General features: G+C 35.6%; 1 protein-coding gene across 1 annotated transcript in view; it reads left to right on the plus strand.

Moving 5' to 3' along the window:
• The window catches only part of LOC124236842 (replication factor C subunit 1-like), a 76,427-nt gene that overhangs the window by 20,857 nt on the left and 32,598 nt on the right, over window positions 1-22,972 (plus strand). Inside the window, exons 4-9 of the mRNA XM_046655778.1 lie at window positions 285-407; window positions 17,011-17,243; window positions 18,093-18,170; window positions 19,343-19,420; window positions 20,587-20,674; window positions 21,820-22,082. Of these exons, the coding sequence (XP_046511734.1) occupies window positions 285-407; window positions 17,011-17,243; window positions 18,093-18,170; window positions 19,343-19,420; window positions 20,587-20,674; window positions 21,820-22,082 (863 nt within the window). The remainder of the gene's footprint in view (window positions 1-284; window positions 408-17,010; window positions 17,244-18,092; window positions 18,171-19,342; window positions 19,421-20,586; window positions 20,675-21,819; window positions 22,083-22,972) is intronic.

Raw genomic sequence — 22,972 nt, forward strand, 5'->3', positions numbered from 1 at the left:
CCTTGATCTTAGCCCAATGAGATCCATATCGGATTTCTATCTTCCAGAACTGTAAGATGATAAATTTGTCTTGTTTAAGCTACTGAGTTTGTGGTGATTTGTTATAGCAGCCATATGAAACTAATGCAAAGACTTAACACTGGGTAGAAGTAACCTGTGGGAGTCTCATGAGAGTGTGTCTCGGAAAGGGCCTTGAGGGACCGGTTAGCAATAACCGCTTTAGAAACACACTGTATTATAATACTTCTTTTCAAAGTTTTGTTTTATTTTCTTCTCATGTACAGATTCAGAATCAGAGGAGACAGTGCAGGTAAAAAATGCCAAAAAGCAACCAGAAAAATTGCCATTGTCTTCTAAACCTGGTAAAATTCTGCGGCAGGATCCTGTTACATACATTTCAGAAACAGGTAAGGGCATTGAATATGTTTAATGTTTTAGATAGAAGCAGCGTGTGTCACGTTCTTATGCTTTTCATGGGTGTCTAAATGTACCTCCTTCACTTTGAATTGAATTTCTGTTGCCTTGTTTTTCTTTCTTCTCCCCAAAGCTCCCCCAGTGCATAGTTGTATGTTCTGGTTGTAGGTCCTTCTGGTTGTGCCGTGTGGAACACCGCCTCAGCATGGTCTGATGAGAGGTGCCATGTCGGCAAAACCCCGGGCCGCTGAGGCAGAGTGCGCGAACTTAACCACTTGGCCACGGGGCTGGCCCCTCTATTGCCCTTTTCACTTTGTTGAATTATGTTTATCAGGGGAAGGCTGCATCTTTGGCATTTTCTGTGGGTTAAGGGCCAATTCCCCTGTAATATTTTTAAGTGCTCTATGTTGAATCATATAAGTTGAAGCTCTATCTTGAATCATGTATTAAAATATTATTGTATTGTTTTAAAACTTTTTTATGTAAGTTTTTTATTTTGCATGCTGAAGTCATAATAATCTAGGTTTATAATGATTATTTATATTTGTGATTTATAACCTAGCACCGATGTGACCTGAATTCCTTATATTCTCTGGTGACTAAAGATTTTAGCATTGGCTTTTTTTAAAAAAAGGTTGTTTTTGTACTTAAATTTATTTCTGTTTGATCTGTTTTGAGTGATGGAAAAGCAAAAGACATTTATAAATTATTGTGCACTAATCTTAAGATTTCATAGCATAAATATTTGTTTCATGGGTAGTGTTCTTTTATAGTGAGGAGCCCTGAATTACGTTGTCATCTTAGCAAAAAGCTCACAGGGATTTGTTGTAAAGGCCTTTTGATTATAGCATTGTTAACTCCTAGAAGAGACCATACTAGCAATAAAAGGTCAGCTATATTAATCTTCAAACTTACAGAGCCTGTTGAATCGGTTCCTATATGGAAATACTTGAAGGAGCCGTGAGGGCATCTGATACCTCATTAGTTTGTTGATATTGAAGAAAACCTCTGAAACCATTATTTTTGCACTCTGCTACTTGAATTGCTAGTAAAGTGAATACATCTGGTTTGAAGAGATAAGGTAAAAGCCACATAATTATTTTGGCACAGTATGTTGCTAACATTCAACAAACATTTATTGAGTGTCTTTTGTGTCCCAAATACTCGGTACTGGGGATACAAAAGATGACTAAAGACTCCAAGTATTGTAGGAGTTGCCTGAGGCTGCAATATGCAGCAGTCAGGAAGAGGGCTTGATGGAGAGGGTAAGACTTGATCTGGCCATTGAAGGGTGAGCAGGTGACGGGGGGAAGAACACATCAGGTGAAGGGGATGGAACTTTTTAAGGCACAGCACCCAGTACAAGACTTGATATGTTCGTAGGACACTGGAAAGATTGCTTGCCCACATGATGAGGAGTAGCGGTAGGTAGATGAAGCCAGATTAGGGAAGATGTTGCAAGCTAGGCAGATGAATTTAGACTTAACATAGCAGGTGAAAGAGAACCATTAAAGTTTTTGAAAAGAGTTGTGTTATGCTGAAAATAGTATTTGAGGGTGATTGCTAGATTACTAGGTGGGATAGAGTGGAGAAACTATAATTGGGGAGGTCGAGGCATTTATAGTAATCTAGGAGTGAAGTAATGAGAGTCTTAAAAAATTAGCAATATTAAGGGACTGATCTATAAACCTTTTTTCAGATGAGTTACAGATTGGGTTTTTGGATTACCTATGAGCTTCACTGAGCCGTGCTATCTATGGGTACTATAATTAGGATAATTGGACAGTTGTTGTTATTAGCATGCTTAAGATTCTTCTTTTTTTTTTTAAATAACAGCTTTATTGAGTTGAAATTCACATATCATACAATTCACCTTTAAAGTTTTAATGTTATTGGAACTTGCAGATGAAAGCCAAGATTTTTGGATATATGAGTAAAAGTAAAACTTTGCTTATATGTATGAGCTATTATTTGAGAGTATGAAGATGGTACTCATGGTAGATAAATTGGTCAGTAAGTAGGGAATGAAACAGGAAAGATACTCCGTGTGTTGTAGAAGGAACCTCAGACTGGAAGGTCAGAAGCTCTGCCTGGAGGGTGCATCCTATCTTCCCTTCTAACACCTGTGCTAAAGCTAAAGCTCAGTGAGTCTGTCCCCCTTTCTATAAAGCACAAACACTAATTGCATAGGCTTCTTGGGAAAACTTAATGGGATGCTGCATGTGAAAGGGCCAGACCCAGTGCCTGACACAGTTAATAGGAAGTGGTCAAAAGGAAAAAAGAAAAAGACAAACAAGAAGCCCACAGGTGAGCTTTGTGGGTTCTCTGGGACGTTTATTTGATGAAGTTGTTCAAATGATCAAGGGCAAAATGTAAGCGCTGTGAACATATTATCTGTAAAATTCTTGGTAAACTGAGACATTTCTTCACTATGGCAGGTGGTGGGTAGATTCTTTAACCTTATTGTTCTGTTGCTAAATATGTGCTCAGGCACATTGTGCAAATGAACTCTTCCATTAAGAGGCCCCCTTCTTAGATCTGGCCACCCTTGTGAAGGTTTGAATATGTGGGAGGGATACTAAAAACAGTATGGCGATAGGTTTATTGTGTAACTGAAGGTGGTGTGATCAAACTGTCCAGTGACACCCTGAAAATGTCAAAGTTAGTGTGCAGACGGCCATGGCCTTCAACTGTGGATCAAGGCTATCGTTATCTTGTGATTTTAGGTACACAGAAGGGTCGGACATTTTAAGCTCTGATCACAGATTTTCTTTAACACGGGATTGTTTATTTCAGACCAGGTATTTCCAAATGTTATTTTCTGAAGAGATGTCCAGCATTTAATCTGAAATTTTTATGAGCATTAGGCAGTGTTTATGTCATTCTGCTGGTGGTATGTACATGTGAAAGTGAGTATTATTCCTTGTTTTAGCTTAAAATGGGTACAATGTACCCATCTAATGTGATGTTCAGTATTACATAGGATTTTGTTTTTTCTTAGAATTGAGATATAAGAAAGAAGCTAGCTGTTTTCTTGCCTGTTTTATCTTCTCATACTTTTTTATTCCTTGAAATGATAGGTGTATGGGATGAAGATAAGCCCTTTTTCTTCTTTTAATAAATGAGAATGAAGCTGTTAAGTCCACAATATAATTAGCATAATAAAATCAGAAATAATAATGAGTTTCAAAAAAAGTGCCACTTCTTGAGATTAATACATTAACTGGAAAATTCTTGATGACAAAATAGGTCTTTTATTATTCTTTACTTTTTTTAAGCTAAAACTACAGTTTTTCAGTACTGGGTCATGAATAAATATTCACATTGTAAATATAAATATTCATCAGTATAAGGTTAAATAAAATATTTGTCGTAGTAATAGTTTAAAAATAAAAATTCTAACCTAAAATTGTATTGTTTAGTTGGAGATTGGAGCTTCTTGTGGAAAAGGATTATGTGACATGATTCAGTTTTGAAAACCTCTTAATTTCAAAAGAAACGATTTTTGCCTCATTATTCTGTATTTTATCTTTTCTTTTATAAACCAGCCTTTGTGTTTTGGGTCTTTTTGTTGCAGTGTAGCATGTGTGGTGGTTAAGAGCATGAGCTCTTGAGTCAGACTGCCTGGCTTGAATCTTTGTTTACCTCCGCTGGGTCTTAGTCTCCTCATTCGGAAAATGGGGATATTGCCAGTACCTACATCAGAGGCCTTTGTGGTGGTCCAATGAGATAATACTTGAAAAGTTCTTAAGATAGGGTCTGGCATGTGGTAAACGCTCAATAAGTATTAACTGTCATTCTTATGTTTTGACTTTCTGTGTACCTACATCTGCCTTTAAAGGCTGTGCTAAAGAAGTTTTGCTTTTGTTTAAGTACTTAGGGCGTTCTCTTGATTATGTAACTGTGCTTTAAAAATTTAGAAATTGCATTTGACCCACTTATGTTATGGATGTTATATGTGCTGTCCAGTATGGGGACGACTAGTGACATGTGGCTGTTGAGCACTTGAAATGTGATTAGCCCAAATTGAGAGTGTTGTTAGTGTGAAAAACGGATTGCAAAGACTTAGTACAAAAAAAGTAAATTATGAATAATCTTTTGGTATTGATTACATGTTGACATGATGTATTTAAATATATTGGATTAAAATATATATTGTTAAAATTAATTTCACCTGTTTCTTTTTACTTTTTTTAAATGTGGCTGTGAGTAAATTTAAAATTGTAAATGTGGCTCACATTTTATTACTATTGCACAGTGCTTTATAAACAATGAGAAATATATTTAGGAAATAACCTTAATTTAGAAATTAACGTACTTCGAGTGCTTTTGTTTTTATCATCATACAATTCTTTAGGCTGTATTATTATATTGCTCTTTTAGGCTTACCGTTTAGTTTCTTGACATATTTTTCATCAACACTTTGATTAAATCTGTTTTCTATTTATTGATTTTTAAAATAGTTTACATTAATCTTTCAAATTACAGGAAAAGGAAAAAATTGCTTATAAATATCTTTATAGCTAACCATCGACTCTAGTGAAATGTTCTTGTAGGTTGTTAAAAACCCAAATACTTCTTGTACTGGTAAATATATTTACTTTTAGCTGTTTAATGAAATGAGAGACCTTGAGTTTTGTTTGGCAAAGATGACCTTTTATTATGCAGTTTCATCAGTAACTGGTGTTTGGTCGAAAATGGTGGGGGTTTTCCCTGCCTTGAGAATTGTTTATGACTGGTAATTTTAATTGAGCATGTGATTCCAGAGGCAGTTAGTGCTTTTGAAGTTATAATTATTTGGGGGATGTTAAATGGGAAAAAATTGGGAATGTGATGTTCTCCAGGTTACCATGTAATATCAGTGACCTATGACTTGGGAAAATAGTAGCAGAAAATATTACTGAGGATGTGTGTGTGTAACATTCTCTTTGCTAGTTTTCAGAGACATGGTTTTGTATACCAAATAGGAATAGATGCCGTATAGGATCGAGAGCTTTTCTTACATGTTTTCAGGGAAACCTAGAGTGATTGAGACAGAAAATTTCCTTGAAGTGAGATATGTTAAGAACTGCATATTATATTTCTTTCATTATACTTGTTCAAAAATTAATATTGATTTGTACACTAAGACTCTGTAAAAGAAACTAAGTTTAGCATTTTTGAGGATGAGTGAAGTATTTAGATTAATATTGTTTTAAATTACCTAAGTAAGGGCTGGCCTGGTGGCGTAGTGATTAAGTTTGTGCCCTCTGCTTTGGCAGCCCGGGGTTCACTGGTTCCGATCCTGGGTGCAGACTTACACACTGCTCATGAAGCCCTACTGTGGTGGTGTCCCACATACAAAATAGAGGAAGATTGGCACAGATGTTAGCTCAGGGCCAATCTTCCTCACTAGAAACAAAAAAACTTACCTAAGTAACACATTAATACATTCCCACTGAAAAAGAATTAAACAATTCAGATAAAAATGTTCTGTTTTCTCATCCATCCTTTTGCCTTACATAACTATATAAATAAAAAATAGGGGCCAGCCCCATGGCTGAGTGGTTAAGTTCGTGCACTCTTCTTCGGCGGCCCAAGGGTTTCGCTGGTTTGGATCCTGAGTGCGGACATGCTACCACTCATGAGGCTACGCTGAGGTGGTGTCCCACATATCACAACCCAAAGGACCTACAACTAGAATATGCAACTATGTGCTGGGGGGCTTTGGGGAGATGAAAAAGAAGGGAAAAGAAAGAAGCTTGGCAACAGCTGTTAGCTCAAGGTGCCAATCTTTAAAAAAAAACCCGCATATATGTATGTGTGTATATATATGTATTTATGTGAGTGGCACTTTACCGTAAAATTTCTGCAGCTTGCTTTTTCATAACTTAATGTCTTCGACTCCCTCCTCCCATGCTTCCTTCCTTCCTTGCTTCCTTTCTCTCCTTGCCGCCCTCCTTTCCTTCCTTCCTCTCCTTAATTCCCTCCTTCCCCACTCCCTCAGCCACTGGCTCTTTCTTTCTTTAAATACAGAAAGAGCTCTATCTTATTTTTTTAAAACTTCTGCATAGAATTTATTAGTATGTATTTGATTTTTCTCCTCTTATTTTAGATATTAGATTATTGGTATGAACATATGTGTTTATGCTTCATTGCAGTATAATTATCAATAAATGGGTAATTCACAATGAAGACTATGATGACTTAAAAGAGAATAGTATTTCTTGAGGTTATGTGGCATTTTAAGAATGTAGTTTATTTGCATATATTATGAAGAGTAGAGTGGGGGTTTCACTTTCTACTTATAGGCACAGTGCTTTTATGAGTGCCCTGCCCCTGCATTTTCCTTTTGTCTCTTATTAATCTTGTGGATCAAAGCACCACTAATACTTTTTTGTTTTTAACACGTGCTACCATTAACTCAGCTTTCTCTTTTCCAGTTCTTAGATCTAGAAAAGGAACTTTATACTTATCCGTATTAAATTTCTTCCTGAGATAGAACTCTTAAGTTTTTATTTTGTTAGATTCCAGGCTTTTGTATCCTGATTCCATCATCTATTTCTTTTTATTTTAAATATGAGTACTTTTGGGGCCAGCCTCATGGCCGACTGGTTAAGTTCATGCGCTCCGCTTGGGCCGCCCAGGGTTTCGCCCGTTGGGATCCTGGATGCGGACATGTCACTGCTCATCAGGCCATGCTGAGATGGTGTCCTACATGCCACAACTAGAAGGAAGCACAACTAAAAATACACAACTATGTACCTGGGGGCTTTGGAGAGAAAAAGGAAAAATAAAATCTTTAAAAAAAAATTGAATATGAATACTTTTATTTGACAATATTAAATCCTCACTAATTTATTTATTCACCAAACGTGTAGGTATACAACAGTGTACTGGGAAATCCATGAAGTAGATAAAAGGATAAAGCTTAGTCCTGTCTTCAAGGGCCCAAAGTCTATGGAGGAGATAAGCCTTTTATATAAAAATTACAAGGAAAAAATGAACAAACAGTGATAAAACTATCTTCCCAGGATATTCAGGTTTGGGAGAAGTAACTTTTATTTTGGAGGCTCAGGAAACATTTCCTGGAGGAGAGAGAAGTTTGAGGTGAACGTGAAAGGTTTTGGTAGGATTTAACGTGGAGATTGAGGTACTGCGTCTACTAGAAAGAGAATAAGGTGGAAGTTTGGGTATCACTGTTGCTATATCATGCATTATTCATTACCTTCTAACTTATAGAAAGAGAAAACCTACTTAAAAGTTTCAATTTATAAACTTTCACAGATTTACACCAGATTAATACCACTTGGTATTGTATTGTAGCTTGTATTTTCTTAATTACGGTATCTTCTGCATAGGAACCTCTTATTTTAGCTGAAACCTCTGTGTTCAGAGAATTCTACCATAATGATATTAAAATAAATTTTATCTTGTATACTATTATAAATTTTTTTCAAAACACTTTTTACTGACTTTATGGAATGGAATAGTATTATTTATTATATGACATATTTCATATCTATCTAATTTGATCTTCAAAACCACCTAATATTAGGGCTGACTTACTTTAAGAAAACTTATTCTCAAAGAAGCAATTTTCAATCTAAGATTGCACAAAGTTTCGCTGTGGAAGAATCCAGTAGTTATTTGGATGTCCCTCATCTACTTATTTTTTCATACTATCTGATCTCGTATCTTCTACAGATATGATCAACCTGTCTTTGTATTTCTTTCTGAATCATTAGTAAACTTCTTCAGTATTAAGGGAAAAATAAAAAAACCTTTTTCAGGGCTGGCCCGGTGGCGCAGCAGTTAAGTGCATGTGTGTTCTGCTTTGGCGGGGTTCACTGGTTCGGATCCCGGGTGTGGACATGGCACCACTTGGCACGCCATGCTGTGGTAGGTGTCCCACATATAAAGTAGAGGAAGATGGGCATGGATGTTAGCTCAGGGCCACTCTTCCTTAGCAAAAAGAGGAGGATTGGCAGCAGTTAGCTCAGGGCTAATCTTCCCAAAAAAAACCTTTTTCAAAATTACATGATCCATTATCAGCATCAGAATTATTGTTCAGTGTCTTATGAATAGCTGTTCAATTACTTATGAATCTTAGTACCCACTGTTACTTTTCTTGTATTTCTCCATCTTGCCATAAATCAGTGCTTCTCAATCAAGGGTAATTTTGCCTCCCAGAGGACCTTTAGCAGTATCTGGAGACATTTTTGGTTATCACAACAGGTGGGTGCTGTGGCATCTAGTTGGTAGAGGCGAGAGATGCTACTAAATATCCTAAAATACATGGGAGAGCTTGCCACAACAAAGAATTATTTGGCTCAAGATGTCAATAATACAGAGATTAGAAACTCTGCTATAGCCTATCAGGAGAGAAGAGCCTGTCAGATGTCCAGACAACCCTTGTTACTAGTATTCATCTCATCTACTCGTCTAGTAACTCACAGAGTAAATGAGGGCTTAGGCCAGCATAGTTTATTCTCAGAGAATTTCTGTCTGCTTCTGTTGAATATTCTCCTTTTGACCTGCGTTTGATCTTATTGCACAGAATTGTCACCAAACCTTTCCCCTTGTGTAGTTGTGTGGTTGGGGATCTGCCTTTCTCTTTTTGACAATTAGGACTCCGTTTCTCCTCTTTAATCTTTAGGGACTTCTCTCATTTTGTGTGATGAATCCAGGGTCACTGATACAGCTCTAGCAATTTTATCCACAAATTGACATTGGCTAAAACATCTTTATAGGAGCTAGATGCATTCTTATAATCTTTCTTGCCTAGTTCTTCAGTCTTCTTTCCATAGTGCATATTATGAGAGCTGAAAAAAATTAAGTGGCGTATGGAGAGGGATAATTGAAAAGGACACAGTGAGTAGTGAAGCACTAGAGTATCTGGAATGATGATTTTTGGTTCTGAAGCACCTTCGGAAAGACTGTTGTTTGTTCTAGTGACATATTTCACTGTCAAGTACTTGTGAAACTATGAGACACGGGATTGTATTCCAGAATGCCAAGGAAGGAGGATTATGTTATAAAAATGTGATTAAGTACTAATAAAATAACATACAGGTGATTTATACTTGGCTGTAGTACAGAGATGAGCATTGTTACCTCTTCTCACGTGTGAGGAAGTGGAATCTGAATGGAAGTGAGGAATTGCATTGCTGAATCACTCCCTTAACTCTTCTGGCCAGTCAAGTTTTCTTCTGTTGCCTCTTTCATGCCTTAGAATTGTAAGAAGCTCTGGGTAAGGTACCTGTGGCCAATTGTCCAAGCTTCCCCCACCCCCTACCTTCTGTTTTCTTTTTCTGTGAGATCCAGGAAGGAGGACATTAAGTAGTAAAATGTTCCACTTTCTCCTCTGGTGTTATGTTTTTTCAGTAATTGAAACCAGCTGTGACTTTCCATGGACTGTTATTCCTGTTCTCTGTGGGGACTCTGCACCTGTGTGGTGGGTAATATCATGGCACAAGCCAGTATTTTTTTCTCTTATTTATCATTATTCACCTACCTTGCTTGACCTCACAAATTATAAAATAGTTTTATTTTTAAAATATAACTGACTCCATTTGTTTCTACAAGGATTTATTGGTAATGAATCATGAGATCTCTAGTTTCTTGATTAAAGATGAGCAATCTCAGAAGTTTTATTTCATGTACTGAAGTATAGAATGTTTGATTCACCACATAAATGGTGTAAAGATGGTGTGTTTAGTTTTTCTTCCATCCGCTTAATTACCAAATATTTATTGAAGACTTGGCATATGTGTGAACCTTTGTCTACTTCCAAACAAAAAATGACAATTTCAGTTTTTGACTCAAGGAGGTATTGAAAAGGAACTTTTCAGAAAAGGACTCTAAACACTCAGACTCCCTTTGTAGTTTTTGACTTGTTGCTGCTAAATAAATTGTTTTTAATCTCTGTAACCAGATCGCTCTAGCATGGTCTTGGTTAATTTGGTTTCCGTGTGTTCCAGACAGAAGGAATGAAAATCAGAATCCCAGATTCTCAGCAGTATGAACTCCAGAGTTAGATTTTTTTTCCCTTCTTGGCTTGTAAATAGATTTTTATATGGACCCACACGCTATTTTTTTTCTCTTTCATTTCTCATCCTTCTACATTCTAACTCAGAGTGGCAAAGCAATTTTCTCTTCCAGGCAATTCCTCTGCTGTATGTTCAATAATGCTAGTTTACTTGGTGATTGTTAGCACATTTGAGGTTATGTTGTATATAAATAAAAATAAATGGTGTTTTTATAAGGAGACAGATATCCTTGAGGGAAATTCTGAGTGTTCAGTTGCCCATGATTTTCAACTAGGTCTCAGAAATTTGACTTAGATCTATTTATCATTATTTTATTATAAGTTTCTGGGGAGAAGATAACACAGTTTGCCTTTGGCTTCTGACAAGGCAGGAACAAATTTAGGCTCATTAGAAAACAAGAACAAATGTTAAAAAAGAAAAACAACTGTAATTTTGTTTGGAATGTTTCATGTCTGCACACTGGGATAGTGAAATATTTATTTTATGTGAGGATAGTCACAACAACACCTGTTAAAGGACTATCTTTTGCAAGCAGCTAGTTTCGTTGTTCTAATCCTTGGCCCCTTTTGCCTTCTTTCTCCATAAATTATTGGTATAGCCTTTGAAATATTAAGGGCTAAAGATACTTTAAGACAACTGGTTCAGAAGTCATAGTATAGAGACATTAGAACAGCTGCTTTCTTCAGGTTTTCTGATTTTAACAAGGCAAGATGACAGAATGTTTTCAGATATGCCTGTGACTTTATATATAGAACACTATATTTTTCTATATTCACCTCAATGAAAGCCTCTATATTTATAAGATAAATCTCTATGCTTAGGATCATGAATTTACTTTTTTGGTCTTAGTTTTTCCTATAACTGTAAGGAGTATGGGGAAGTGCACAAATCATTGGGCACTAAATAAGTGTCAAATCAAGCAAGCCAGTCTTTTTTCTCTTTTCATAACTGTATTTCACTAAAATTGCTCCTACTTTCCAAAGAGCCTGGAGAGCTGTTTATTTTGTGGTTAGCAGAGGAAAAGGGGCCTTGTATGCAGTTTTACTTAGTACAATGAAAACTTGAAATTTCATGAAGAACATTTCCATATTTTTTCCTTGAAAATCCATATGTAACACGAATGACAAACATTAATGTACAACTGAAATTTCACAAGATTGTAACCTATCATTAACTCAATAAAAAAATCCATATGTAATTACATTTTTACTCAGAAATTATGAAAATGTTTATAAAATTATGTCTGTGTTTAGGTATAGTACCTTTTTTGGATCTATAGCTTGAAGACGTTGTTAGGTTTAAATTCATGTATTCTAAACCAAAAATTCAGAGAAGGGCTCTATTACCCTCCACTATTATAAAGACATCTCAGTAGAGAAGGCTCATTTCAGAAGCTCCCCTTTTAGGTTAACATTATGTTAAGGCTAACCTGAAAGAACAAAGCGACGCATTTTTGTATTTTTGCCAGCTTAATTTTACTCTTTTCATGATTTTTTTGAACTTTGAAATTTGGGCTTCATTTTTAATGACTACATGAATCCATTATATGGCTAGATCACAACTTATATAGTCCTTTCCTGGTTTTGATTATTTCTGTTGCTTACATGTTTCCTTTTCCTAATAGTGTGATGAATGTATTTGTGTATAAATATTTATCAACACCTCTGATTATCTCCAAGAATTACTATGCTAATGGTTGTGACCTTCTTTAAGGTTCTGGATATATGTTGCCAAATTACTTTCTAGAAAAGTCATGCTGGTTTACATTTTCTTAATTAGTGTTTGTTTAGTACAGACTCATCACATTCTAACCAGTATTGAGTATACTAGTTAAAAAATCTATATGATTATCCAGAGTCTCAAAATTATAGAGGGGAAAATCTTAAGAGTTTGTCCAACATTTTGCTTTTTCTCCCCAAAGCCCCCCAGTACATAGTTGTGTATTCTTCGTTGTGGGTTCTTCTAGTTGTGGCATGTGGGACGCTGCCTCAGCGTGGTCTGATGAGCAGTGCCATGTCTGCGCCCAGGATTCGAACTAACGAAACACTGGGCCGCCTGCAGCGGAGCACGCGAACTTAACCACTCGGCCACGGGGCCAGCCCCGAGTTTGTCCAACATTTTGCAGAGGAGGACAATGAAGCCCAAATAGTTGATTAAAATAAAAATAGTAAGTCGAAGTCAGGTTAGAATTTTAGTTTTCTGAACTTCCATTTCAGTGTTGTTTTCATGAGAGAATATTACTTTATTATTTATTGAATGTCTTTTATAACATGGCTAGGTGCTATACTGGGCACTTTGCCTTTTAAAAAGTCTCATCTTCCCAATAACCCAAATGATGAGTGGCTTGAAATCGTTTTGCCTATTATAGGAAAGATAAGGAAGAAATGAGGGCAGTTCTTCAAACGTTGAATGTTGAAAAAGGATAGACTAAGGAAGATAGGTAGAATTCACAGGGAAGTGTTTTGGCTTAAAATAAGGAAGAACTTTCCTAAATAGGAAAGTAGTGCTATTCACTAAAGAAAGGGGAGATCAAGTTGAATTACATTGCTTAATTTTGAAAGTATTTAAGCCTAGTCTGTGTTTTTGTCAGGAATGTGGAAAATGGGGTCCAGGTATTGAATGAGAAATAGGACTAGTTGACTAAAGATAATGCATTATAAAGAATGTGGTAGAGTACCTGGCATATAGCTTAATGCTCAATAATAACTATTATTAACAGTAACTAGATTCCGTGAAGTCTCTGAAGCTAGTGACAGAATAAGCAGAGATGCTGATAAACAATGAAAGAAGTAAGCAAAGAAAGGTGGGGAGGAGGGAGAAACTAAAGCCAAGCCTTTTCTCTCTCAGAAAGTCAAGAGGTCAGAGAGTTCCTAGGAGATACTCACTTTGTAATATACAGATGAAAAAGATAGGGTGAGAAAAATAATCCCCATCCAGAGATTAAAATTGTTAACATTTTATGATTCTTTTCAGATCTTTGAATATGAATTTAAAAGTATATCTATAAATATGTAGATAGATATAGATATATCATTAAATAGCCTGTTATATCACCAGCTTTTATCACTTAATAAACATACGAACATCTTTATGTCAGTAAATATGGATATACATTATAATTTTCTGTTCCTGCATAGAATTCTGTTACATGCTTGAACATATTAATAGATAGTTTATTTTCCCATTTTATAAAGAATATTCCTTTTGTCTGTCTCTGGTGCCACTGTCATAGTTGAGGCTGTCTTTTTTTTGCCTAAACTTTATTAGTCCATTAGTTTTTGCTTCATGTTTTCTTGCCGTCCTGCATTCTGTTCTCCATACTTTTGAATGAACGAATGCTGTGATAAGCATTTTTGTACATAAATCTTTGTGTACTTATTTGTTTTGTTTTTTTTTCAAAGACTGAATTCTTAGAAGTGGAATTGCTGGGTCCAGTTAATGGACATACATATGTAAGATTTTGATACATATTGCAAGGTTGTTAGAAAAATTTACTCTTATTGCCTGTTGTGTATGTAAAGTCCCATTTCCATACACCCTTGCCAACAATCTTTTACATCTGATAATCTTAGAAATTCTTGATCTCACTAAATTTCATGCTAATCTATTAGCTGTAAATATTTATGAGATTGCTGGAAGGGTTAAGCTAGGGATTGCAAATATCATTATTTGCAAGTACCATTGTTTCCCTTTCTGAAGCTATACCAAATAGCAGTGATTGATCTTGTGTGAATTAAGTTCTTAAGAACAGATACGACATTTTAGATAGCAAGGAAGTTCTTGAGTAATTAGGGAAGAACTGGAACAGGAAAATAGTGGTTGACTTGGTCCATTCAGTTCTGGGATTTTCTGTCATACGGCTTATAAGCATGGCTAGGTGTAGAGGAAATGGATTGTTACTGCTTTTGGCATTTTTAAAGTGGGGCAAAAACTAGCAGAGACAATTTAATTTTGTTCTTTCTCCATTAAGGGAATGCCTCCTGCCTGGAAGTACAGTTGTTGAACTTAAACCAAGTAAGAATTATAAAATTTAATAAGCTCTCAGATAAGATTAGAAATTTTATCTTATATACATTAGATATGTTTTTAACTTTGCACTTACTGCCTAAGGAGATGTCTTGGTTGTCTGTATTTAAAAGGTTCCAGTTTTGTGGTTTTCTTAAAGCCAGGATATCAGCAATGTTGTTCTTGTTTTGAATCTTCTTTTAAGGGCATTTTGCATAATTTATTTTGACTGCTAAGTAGGATAGTTTGTTGCTGAATGCTTCTGGTTTGATTATGCTACAGCTTAACTGAGTCTAGGAGTTTGAAAACAGACCAGCTATAAATTATAAAAAATTATTTGGGGTTCTGTAATATAGCAATTCATTATGTTATCTACGAGAAAAAGAAAGGAGTTTCAGATTACATTTTCACTGGTTACTAGGACTATTATGGATGATTTGTATGGCTATTGTACTTAAATGGAATGGTGATAATGCCATCTAGCCTTTGCAGAACCATCTGAATCAGACACCTTTTTCACATCTGGCAGAGGCAGAGAAGGACTGGTTGTCAGATAGGGAGAACAGACCATATGAATGACTGAACCTAGTTTGCTGACTCTTGTTAACATGGTTAAACTGAAATCTGGTAAGTGCATCAAGCTTTGGAGGTGTTTAGAAAGATTTATGAATGAATTTTTAATTTAAGCTTTAGCGTAGATTGACTATAGTTGAAGATAAGTAGAACTATGCTTTAATTAAAATCTTTTGGTTGCAGTTTAAGAAAAAAACCTAGCTTATTGTAAGCAAAACGGAATTTATTATAAGCCCGTTGTTATACCTCATTGAATGCCGGAATAAACCTTTAATACCTTAGTTCATACACGTTAGTTCATCACACTGATCAAGGGTAAGATTGGGCCCACCTTGATCAGTTTCTCACTCCTGGTCCAGTTGGTGGTGGCAAGGAGTATGGAGCCATCTAATAAATGTAACCATGGTTATTGGAGGCTCTTGGAGGGTGAGTGAGGTGTAAGTTCTTAGGGAAAGTGAGCTTATAGTGAACTGTGTGGGCATTCTCAGAGATGTCTACTATACTCTTGCTTTAAATGGTGGATTACTTTTTGCATTTAGTGAGCAGAAACCTGTAAGAGTTATGCTTTCTAAATTTTATAGTTTCATTTTAATATAAATGTAATAATTAGAAAGTAAGACTAAATCCTTTTGGTTTTTACATATCTTAGGGACTTTCATGTTTGAGAAGGCAACCACCTAGGAATAGCACAGTGCCTGGCACATAAGGCCCATAGCAAATGCTTGAAGTTGAATGAGGGAGTACTTGAGAGGAAGTAAGACCCACTGATATGTGGCCTTGCGCACCAGACTCATAATGTGAACTGTCCCACTCCCATAGTGACCTGACCTTCACAGTTGCCTTTTAGATTTTTCTTGTTATTGGACTTCTTTTGTTTTTAGGGCAAAGCAAAAAGCTTTTTGTCTTGTGAATCACTGAACCAAACAAAAAGATTTGTTGAGGCCCTTTTGAGGTCTCTAATTATTTAAGCCTTGTCTTGAATGCTTAGAAAGACTTTTAAAACCAGATATTTTATGGAAACTTTTTAGAAAGCTAAAATGTAATAAAACAAAGTGCTTAAAGTCTTAAATGAATGGTTAGATATTGCTAGATAGTCCACCTTCAATATTTGGCTAGACTCTGACAACTTCTTAACCACCTCTGCAAATAGCACCCTAGTCTAAGGCTTCAGCATTTCTTCTGGAACTATAATCAATTCCTAAATGGTCTCTTCCTGCATTTGCTTTTACCCCTTGACAGTGTGTTCTTCAAAGGACATGACTTAAGTTGTATCACTCACTACTCTGCTTAAAATTCTCCAGTAGATTCCCAATCTAAGATAAAACCTAAAATTCTTTCCATGATTTAGGAAGTCCTACAGGATTTGGCCCCTACTTCTCTTACCTTACCCTTACCCCCTTCATTGTGCTCCAAGCACACTTACTTTAAGGCTTTGCTCTTGTACTTTTCATTTCCTGAACATCCTTGCCTGACGTATCTGAATTTCAGGGGTCTGTTCAGATGTTGCTTATTGAGGAGGCTTTCCCTGACTACCCTGTCTAAAAGAGCACCTTTCATCACTTTTTAATTCTTTTCATCCTAGTTTACCTTTTCTTCATGGCTTTTATAACTTGACAGTCTATATTTGTTTATTTCTATATCTGTTTTCCCTTCTAGACTCCAAACTCCATGAGGTCAGGGATTTTATCTTTTTTGTTCACTGTTGTATCCTCTGCCTGGCACATAATAGGTGATCAGTAAATATTTGTTGAATACATGAGTAAATAAATATGTTTGTATACTCTGGGTGGTAATTGGGGAAAGTAGTGTATTACAGACCTGGCACTGGTAAATATGAGGATGATTGTTGAATTGAGGAGATAGGAAGAGAAAAATTGCTAGACTCCCATAGCTCTTGTATACTTTTTATAAAGCTGGTGGAAGTGATTGCTTTGTATAATTAGAATTGATGTTTTATCAAACAATGTTTCATTATATTTCATTTAAGATGAAGACGATGACTTTGCATGTAAGAAGGCAGTCTCTAAGTCAAAAGAGAATGGAGGATCTACAAACAGTTACCTTGGAGCATCAAACATGAAAAAGAGTGAAGAGAACACTAAGACCAAGAATAAGCCTTTATCACCAATAAAACTTACCCCTACATCAGTGCTTGATTATTTTGGAACTGGGAGTGTCCAAAGATCAGATAAGAAGATGGTGTCAAGCAAAAGAAAAGAGGTGAGTGTTCTGTACGCAAACAGGATGCTCAGGATTTGTACCTATTCACTGTTATTAATGAGATGAGAAATTTGGATGTTATAAATAGGTCAACATATTGTATTGTTTAAAGTAATTTTCCTATGATTATGAATAAAATTGTCATTTTAGAGGATGAGGAAGTTAGAATATTAGACATGTAATTTTTTTATATTTGAAGGTGGGAAAAGATCATTTAAATCATAGAATAAATTGTAATTCTTAGAATTTAAATACTCAGAATGCAAACTCACTTCACTGTTGACCTCAGCCAGACAAAATTGGATAATAAATTTGTTCCCAAATGAGATCATAAATACATAACTTTTAAATAGAGCCTACCTATGCTATACTTTTTACCTTCTCTATTTGGCTGATGTTGGATTCATCTTTTCCTGGACATTTAGGAAATAGAAATACAGATAAATTATAGTGAAAGTAGTCTCTTGAGTTAAAGCCTGCCAAATGGTGTTTGTTGATTTCATTCGTGCCTCCATAGGACACTGTGATCATTCTCACATACTGCTTTGCCAATGTTCTGGATTACTTCTGAAGCCAAGACATTCGTCTGCAGATTTTTTTGGGTACTTCTTTTGAACATTTCAGTAGAATTAAGTGAGAACCATCTGCCTATAGAATATTTGCTCATTAGGAAATTGGATGTGGTCAGTAACTATGAACATGATTTTCTGGCTGGCGTGCGTTGATACTGTTTCATAATTGATACACATCTCTCTCATTGGTGTATTTAATCAGCTACAGTCAAGAAAAAGCATCTTGTTTTTAACTTAAGGTTTATGCTGATCTTGCTTGTTTTTCTTTGAAATCTAGCCTTCTCAAAATACAGATGATTCCAGATTAAATGATGAAGCCATCGCCAAGCAATTGCAACTTGATGAAGATGCAGAGGTATTGGCATTTTGTTTAGATATCATTAACAACTTGATGTTGTGACTTGCTATTTAGTCTACTACCCAGGCCAACAATCAAGATTGTTCTGGTCTCATTTTGGATTGAGCCTCGTTGTGAGAGTTATGTGTAAAATAAGTTAAAATCTAATATATGAAAATCTGAGTTTTTATATAAAAGATAAATGAGAGCAGGGAATCATTATTTATATAAATATTTATCATTAGATTTCTTTCTTTCTTTTTTGAGGAAGATTAGCCCTGAGCTAACTACTGCCAGTCCTCCTCTTTTTGCTGAGGAACACTGGCCCTGAGCTAACATCTGTGCCCATCTTCCTCTACTTTATATGTGGGATGCCTACCACAGCATGGCATGCCAAGTGGTGCCATATCTGCACCTGGGATCCAAACTGGCGAACCCCGGGCCGCTGAGAAGCAGAACTGTGAACTTAACTGCTGCGTCACTGGGCCAACCCTCATTAGATTTTTTTGAGTGGAAGCCTTCTTTAGTATAGTTAAAATAATTTTATTTGGTCATACCTCTTTTCTTTTCACTATGTGCAGTCTCATCCACTCCTGTGGCTTTAAATTCTATGTATATGCTGATGATCCCTAAATCTATCTCCAGTTCACTGGGCTCTCTTGAGCAGTAACCCTGTTATGTTCATTCAACATGTATTTATTGAGCACTTACTGAGTGCATGGCACAGTTCTATGTGTTAAGGATACTGCAGTTAAAAAAAAAAAAGAAAATGTCAGGTCGTTATAAGTGCTATGAAGAAAAGTAAAGGAATAGGTAGTTTTGGCGTGATCAGTGGGGTTATGAGTGTTGTATTTTAAGCAGAGGGGTTAGAAAGGCCCCTCTGAGGAAGTAACATTGGGGCACAAAAGGAAATGATAATGGGGCTGGCTACCTGGAGGAAGATTTCCTCTAGACAGAGAAAAGCAAGTGCAAGCATCCTGAGGTAGAAGTGTTTGAATTTGGTGAGTTTGGAGAAATGGCCAGTAGCAATCTTGTGATACTTAACTATTAATATTAAGTTAAAAAAGGTCATAGTTACTTTCTGGAAAATGTTTTTCCAGTTTCTTCTAAGTATCATGAATCAAACATTTAAAAACTTTAATTTACAAAAAGAAAAAAAAGCAAGTCTGACTGTGTTGACACTTTTACAGCTGGAGAGACAACTGCATGAAGATGAAGAGTTTGCCAGAACGTTAGCCATGTTGGATGAAGAACCTAAGACCAAAAAGGTGGCATTTGAGTGGGCTGTTTGCATTCTAAATATACAGTACAGATCAGTGTTCCCTTTCATACCTGTGTATTCTAGGCTCTGGAGATGCAACCATGAGTAACTCTTCTAGAAAGAAGCTAAATTATTTTAATTTAGAAAAGTGTGTTTGGGGAGGCTCACTGAGAAACTTAGTCTTCCCAAAGGAAGGTTGATAGAGCCAAAGCCAACTGGAACCCATCTTCCCAAAACGACAGATTGCAGCTTTTACTTACTCTCTGTCACAAAGAGGTTCTTAAGTAGTTGTTCAGTTAATAATGCTTATACAGATTCCTATGGAACCTAAAGTTTAATAACTTTAATATTAATTACTCTCTTTTTGGGAAGCACAATTTTGCTATTTCTAATTAGCTAACATTAAGATCTGTATTAGGACAGTCTCAAATAATAATGAGTATATTTTGGGGAATCTTTAAAAGCATCAAGTTTTTTTTAAGTACTTGCATCTCCAAAAAATTAGACTTATTTTCATTGAATCACATTCTGTTAATATTGTCAGTTATAATATCTGACTATTTTAAAAGATTTTACAGCAGGCAGGTGTAAGGCAATGGGGGATGGTGGGGACTTTGTCATTTGAAAAGCCTTACTCCATTTAAAGGCATTCAAATTATAATTATTTAAAAAAAAATACTGTGTCATGCACCCCAATTTGTAACCTCTTTGTAAAATGGAGTTTTGAGGGAACGGTGGAGAGAATGGGTATTTTTTTTCTCTTTTGAGAAAGTGCTCTTTTATTTTTCTTTTGAGCTTTAGATTGTTTTTAATTTAGTCTTTTGGGTTTAGATTTTAGTTTTTAACCTCATAATTGAGATGAAAGGAGCAGAAATAAGGCTTCCATTTCCAGATTCACAAGTTGGGAAGAACTGGGGAAATTTTTTGTAGATATATTTTTTATGCTCTTTCATCTGTTTTCTCATCTGTAAAATTAAAAGTAATAAAACATGCTTCATTTGCTCCACAAATTTTGTGGATGAATGAGTGAAAATTTGTTGTATTGTTCTGTTACTTTGGAAGGTGGCCCATAATATTAAAATAAATTAAAACTTTGATTAGAATTAACAATATACTTTGTGGTAATAGTTTTCCTATTATTTGTCACACTTGACACTTTTGAAATTTTCTTAGGCTCGAAAGGACCCAGAAGAGAGAGAAACATTTTCATCTGTCCAAGCCACTTTAAGTAAAACAGAAAAACATAAATATCCTCATAAAGGTAATACTAACAGGAAAAAGTAAGCAGGAACATTTACCTTCGTAGAGGAAAATTCGTGGTGACCTTGTTTAAACATTCTATTCAGTAATTGCCTTGTATTGTTAGGTAGACATTATTTCAAAGGAGTATTGAAGCATGTTCGACTTAGATACTTTGAAGGCCATTTGGATATTAGCTGGTGTAGAACTCCTGTCTGCTCTATGATTGTTGTGAGAATGGTATCACAGCTCTTGGCTTCATGTTAATTTCCAAGTATAGTGCAAAGTGTGGACATCAATATACGAAGACAAACAGCTAGATGTTTTAAGCTCATAGAATTGACTCATAGTTGTCCAGGTCATCTGAAACTTTCCTGCTGATTGTGTATAGGTTTTTATTATTATTATTATTTTGGTGAGGAAGATTGTCCCTGAGCTAATGTCTGTTGCTAATCTTCCTCTTTTTTGCTTGAGGAAGATTGTCCCTGAGCTAACATCCGTGCCAATCTTCCTCTGTTTTGTATGTGGGATGCCACTACAGCATGGCTTGATGAGCAGTGTGTAGGTCATGCCTGGGATCTGAGCCTGTGAATCCTGGCCCACTGAAGCAGAGTGTGCGAACTTAACTACTACATGACCGGTCTGGCCCAGGTTTTATTTTTTGGTGGTCCTGATACCTAACCATCTGCTGGTATTGATAGTCTTAATCCTATAAGTAAATCTGTTCATTTAGTACTTTTTAGTCTCAAAAATCTCAGGATTTGGGGCTTTCAGACCATATTACAAATAAAGAATTTTTATGTAACATATTCTAGTCAGGAAGTTTTCTCTGTGTAAATTTCAGACCATTGAAGTTTATCTGTGGGATAAATGCCATATCCATAAATGTAGTTTACCATATTATTTCAATTAATGACTAATTTATATTTAACAAGACAGATCCTTTAATTTGAACTGGTTGTACAAAGAAGTAATATACAAATGTTTAATTTTTAAAAATAAATACGCTGTATAAAGAACCAAAATCTTAATGTAAATGTTATGAAATCACCATATGATGTTGTGTGCTACTAAGATCACTCAGTTGAAAGATGAAAAAATAATCTTGATATTGGGTATCATTTCCCCAAAACAACAGTCATAATCTTTTCTTTTTTTTCCTTTCAGAGGAAAGAAAGAATTGCAGTCCTAAGAAGCAAACTAAATGTGAAAGTTCAAAAAAATCTCAGCAACATTCCAAGTCGTCAGGTTCCAAAATAGGAGAACCTTCTCCAAAAGCCAGTTCCAAGCTGGCACTTTTGAAAAAAAAACAAGAGAGTTCTTATAAAGAAACAGAGCCTGTGCCCTCAAAAAGCAAAGAAAATGCCATTGAATTGAAAGGAGAAACAAAAACTCCTAAGAAAACCAAAAGTTCACCAGCTAAAAAAGAGGTAGAAATTTTCTAAAAATATGCCATCCTGGCGCTGTGCGTTGATTGTTTTCAAGTTTTATTTCTAACTTTCTAAGTTATTGTAATACTTTTAAGATACTGTCTTATTTAGATGCTGTTGCAGAATGTAGGTTATTAATGTAGCCAAATTAGCTAATATTGACTATTGTGTATCAGATATTGTGCTAATACATATGATATCTCATGTAATCTTTACGACAACCCTGTGAGATATTTTCTTTTATTATTCAACTTTTAAAGATGAGGAAACAAGCTAAAAGAGTGTAAGTAACTTTTATAAGATCATCAAGCCTACTAAGTGGCAGAGCCAGGTTTGAACTCAGGTCCTCTGAGGCCAGAAAAAGCAGGATAACATGCTGGCTCTGAACATGGACTCTGGAGTCAGTTTCAGATCATAGTCCTGCCACTGAGCAGATGTGTGACCTTGATCTGGTTACTTCCTCTATCTGCTTGGGTTTCTCATTTGTAAAATAGGATAATAATAGGGCGTAATAATATGTAAAACCACTCAGAACAATGCGTGGTACATAATAAGTGCTATATAAGTTTTTGCTATTATTAAAATTATTGTTATTTATATATGCCCAGAATGTACTCCTTTTTCCTCTTGTATAATAACGTTGAGATGCTGAAATAATTTTGAAAGGATGAAATAGTGAAATAATGCAGAATGGTTTTCAAAAGTTTTGTTTTCATATATGTTTGATAAGTGAAAGGTTTCTTAGAATCTCCAATTTGGAACCACCTTAGATTTATAAGGAGAAACCACTATTCCTTCAAGCCTCTTAGGCACTTAGAATTAAAAGCAGAATATTGTCTATTTTAACTACTCATCACCATTATTTTTTAGTGCAGAGCAGTGAAATGGTG

The sequence above is a fragment of the Equus quagga genome, chromosome 3, assembly GCF_021613505.1.
Source record: "Equus quagga isolate Etosha38 chromosome 3, UCLA_HA_Equagga_1.0, whole genome shotgun sequence".
In the NCBI taxonomy this organism is placed as follows: Eukaryota; Metazoa; Chordata; class Mammalia; order Perissodactyla; family Equidae; genus Equus; species Equus quagga.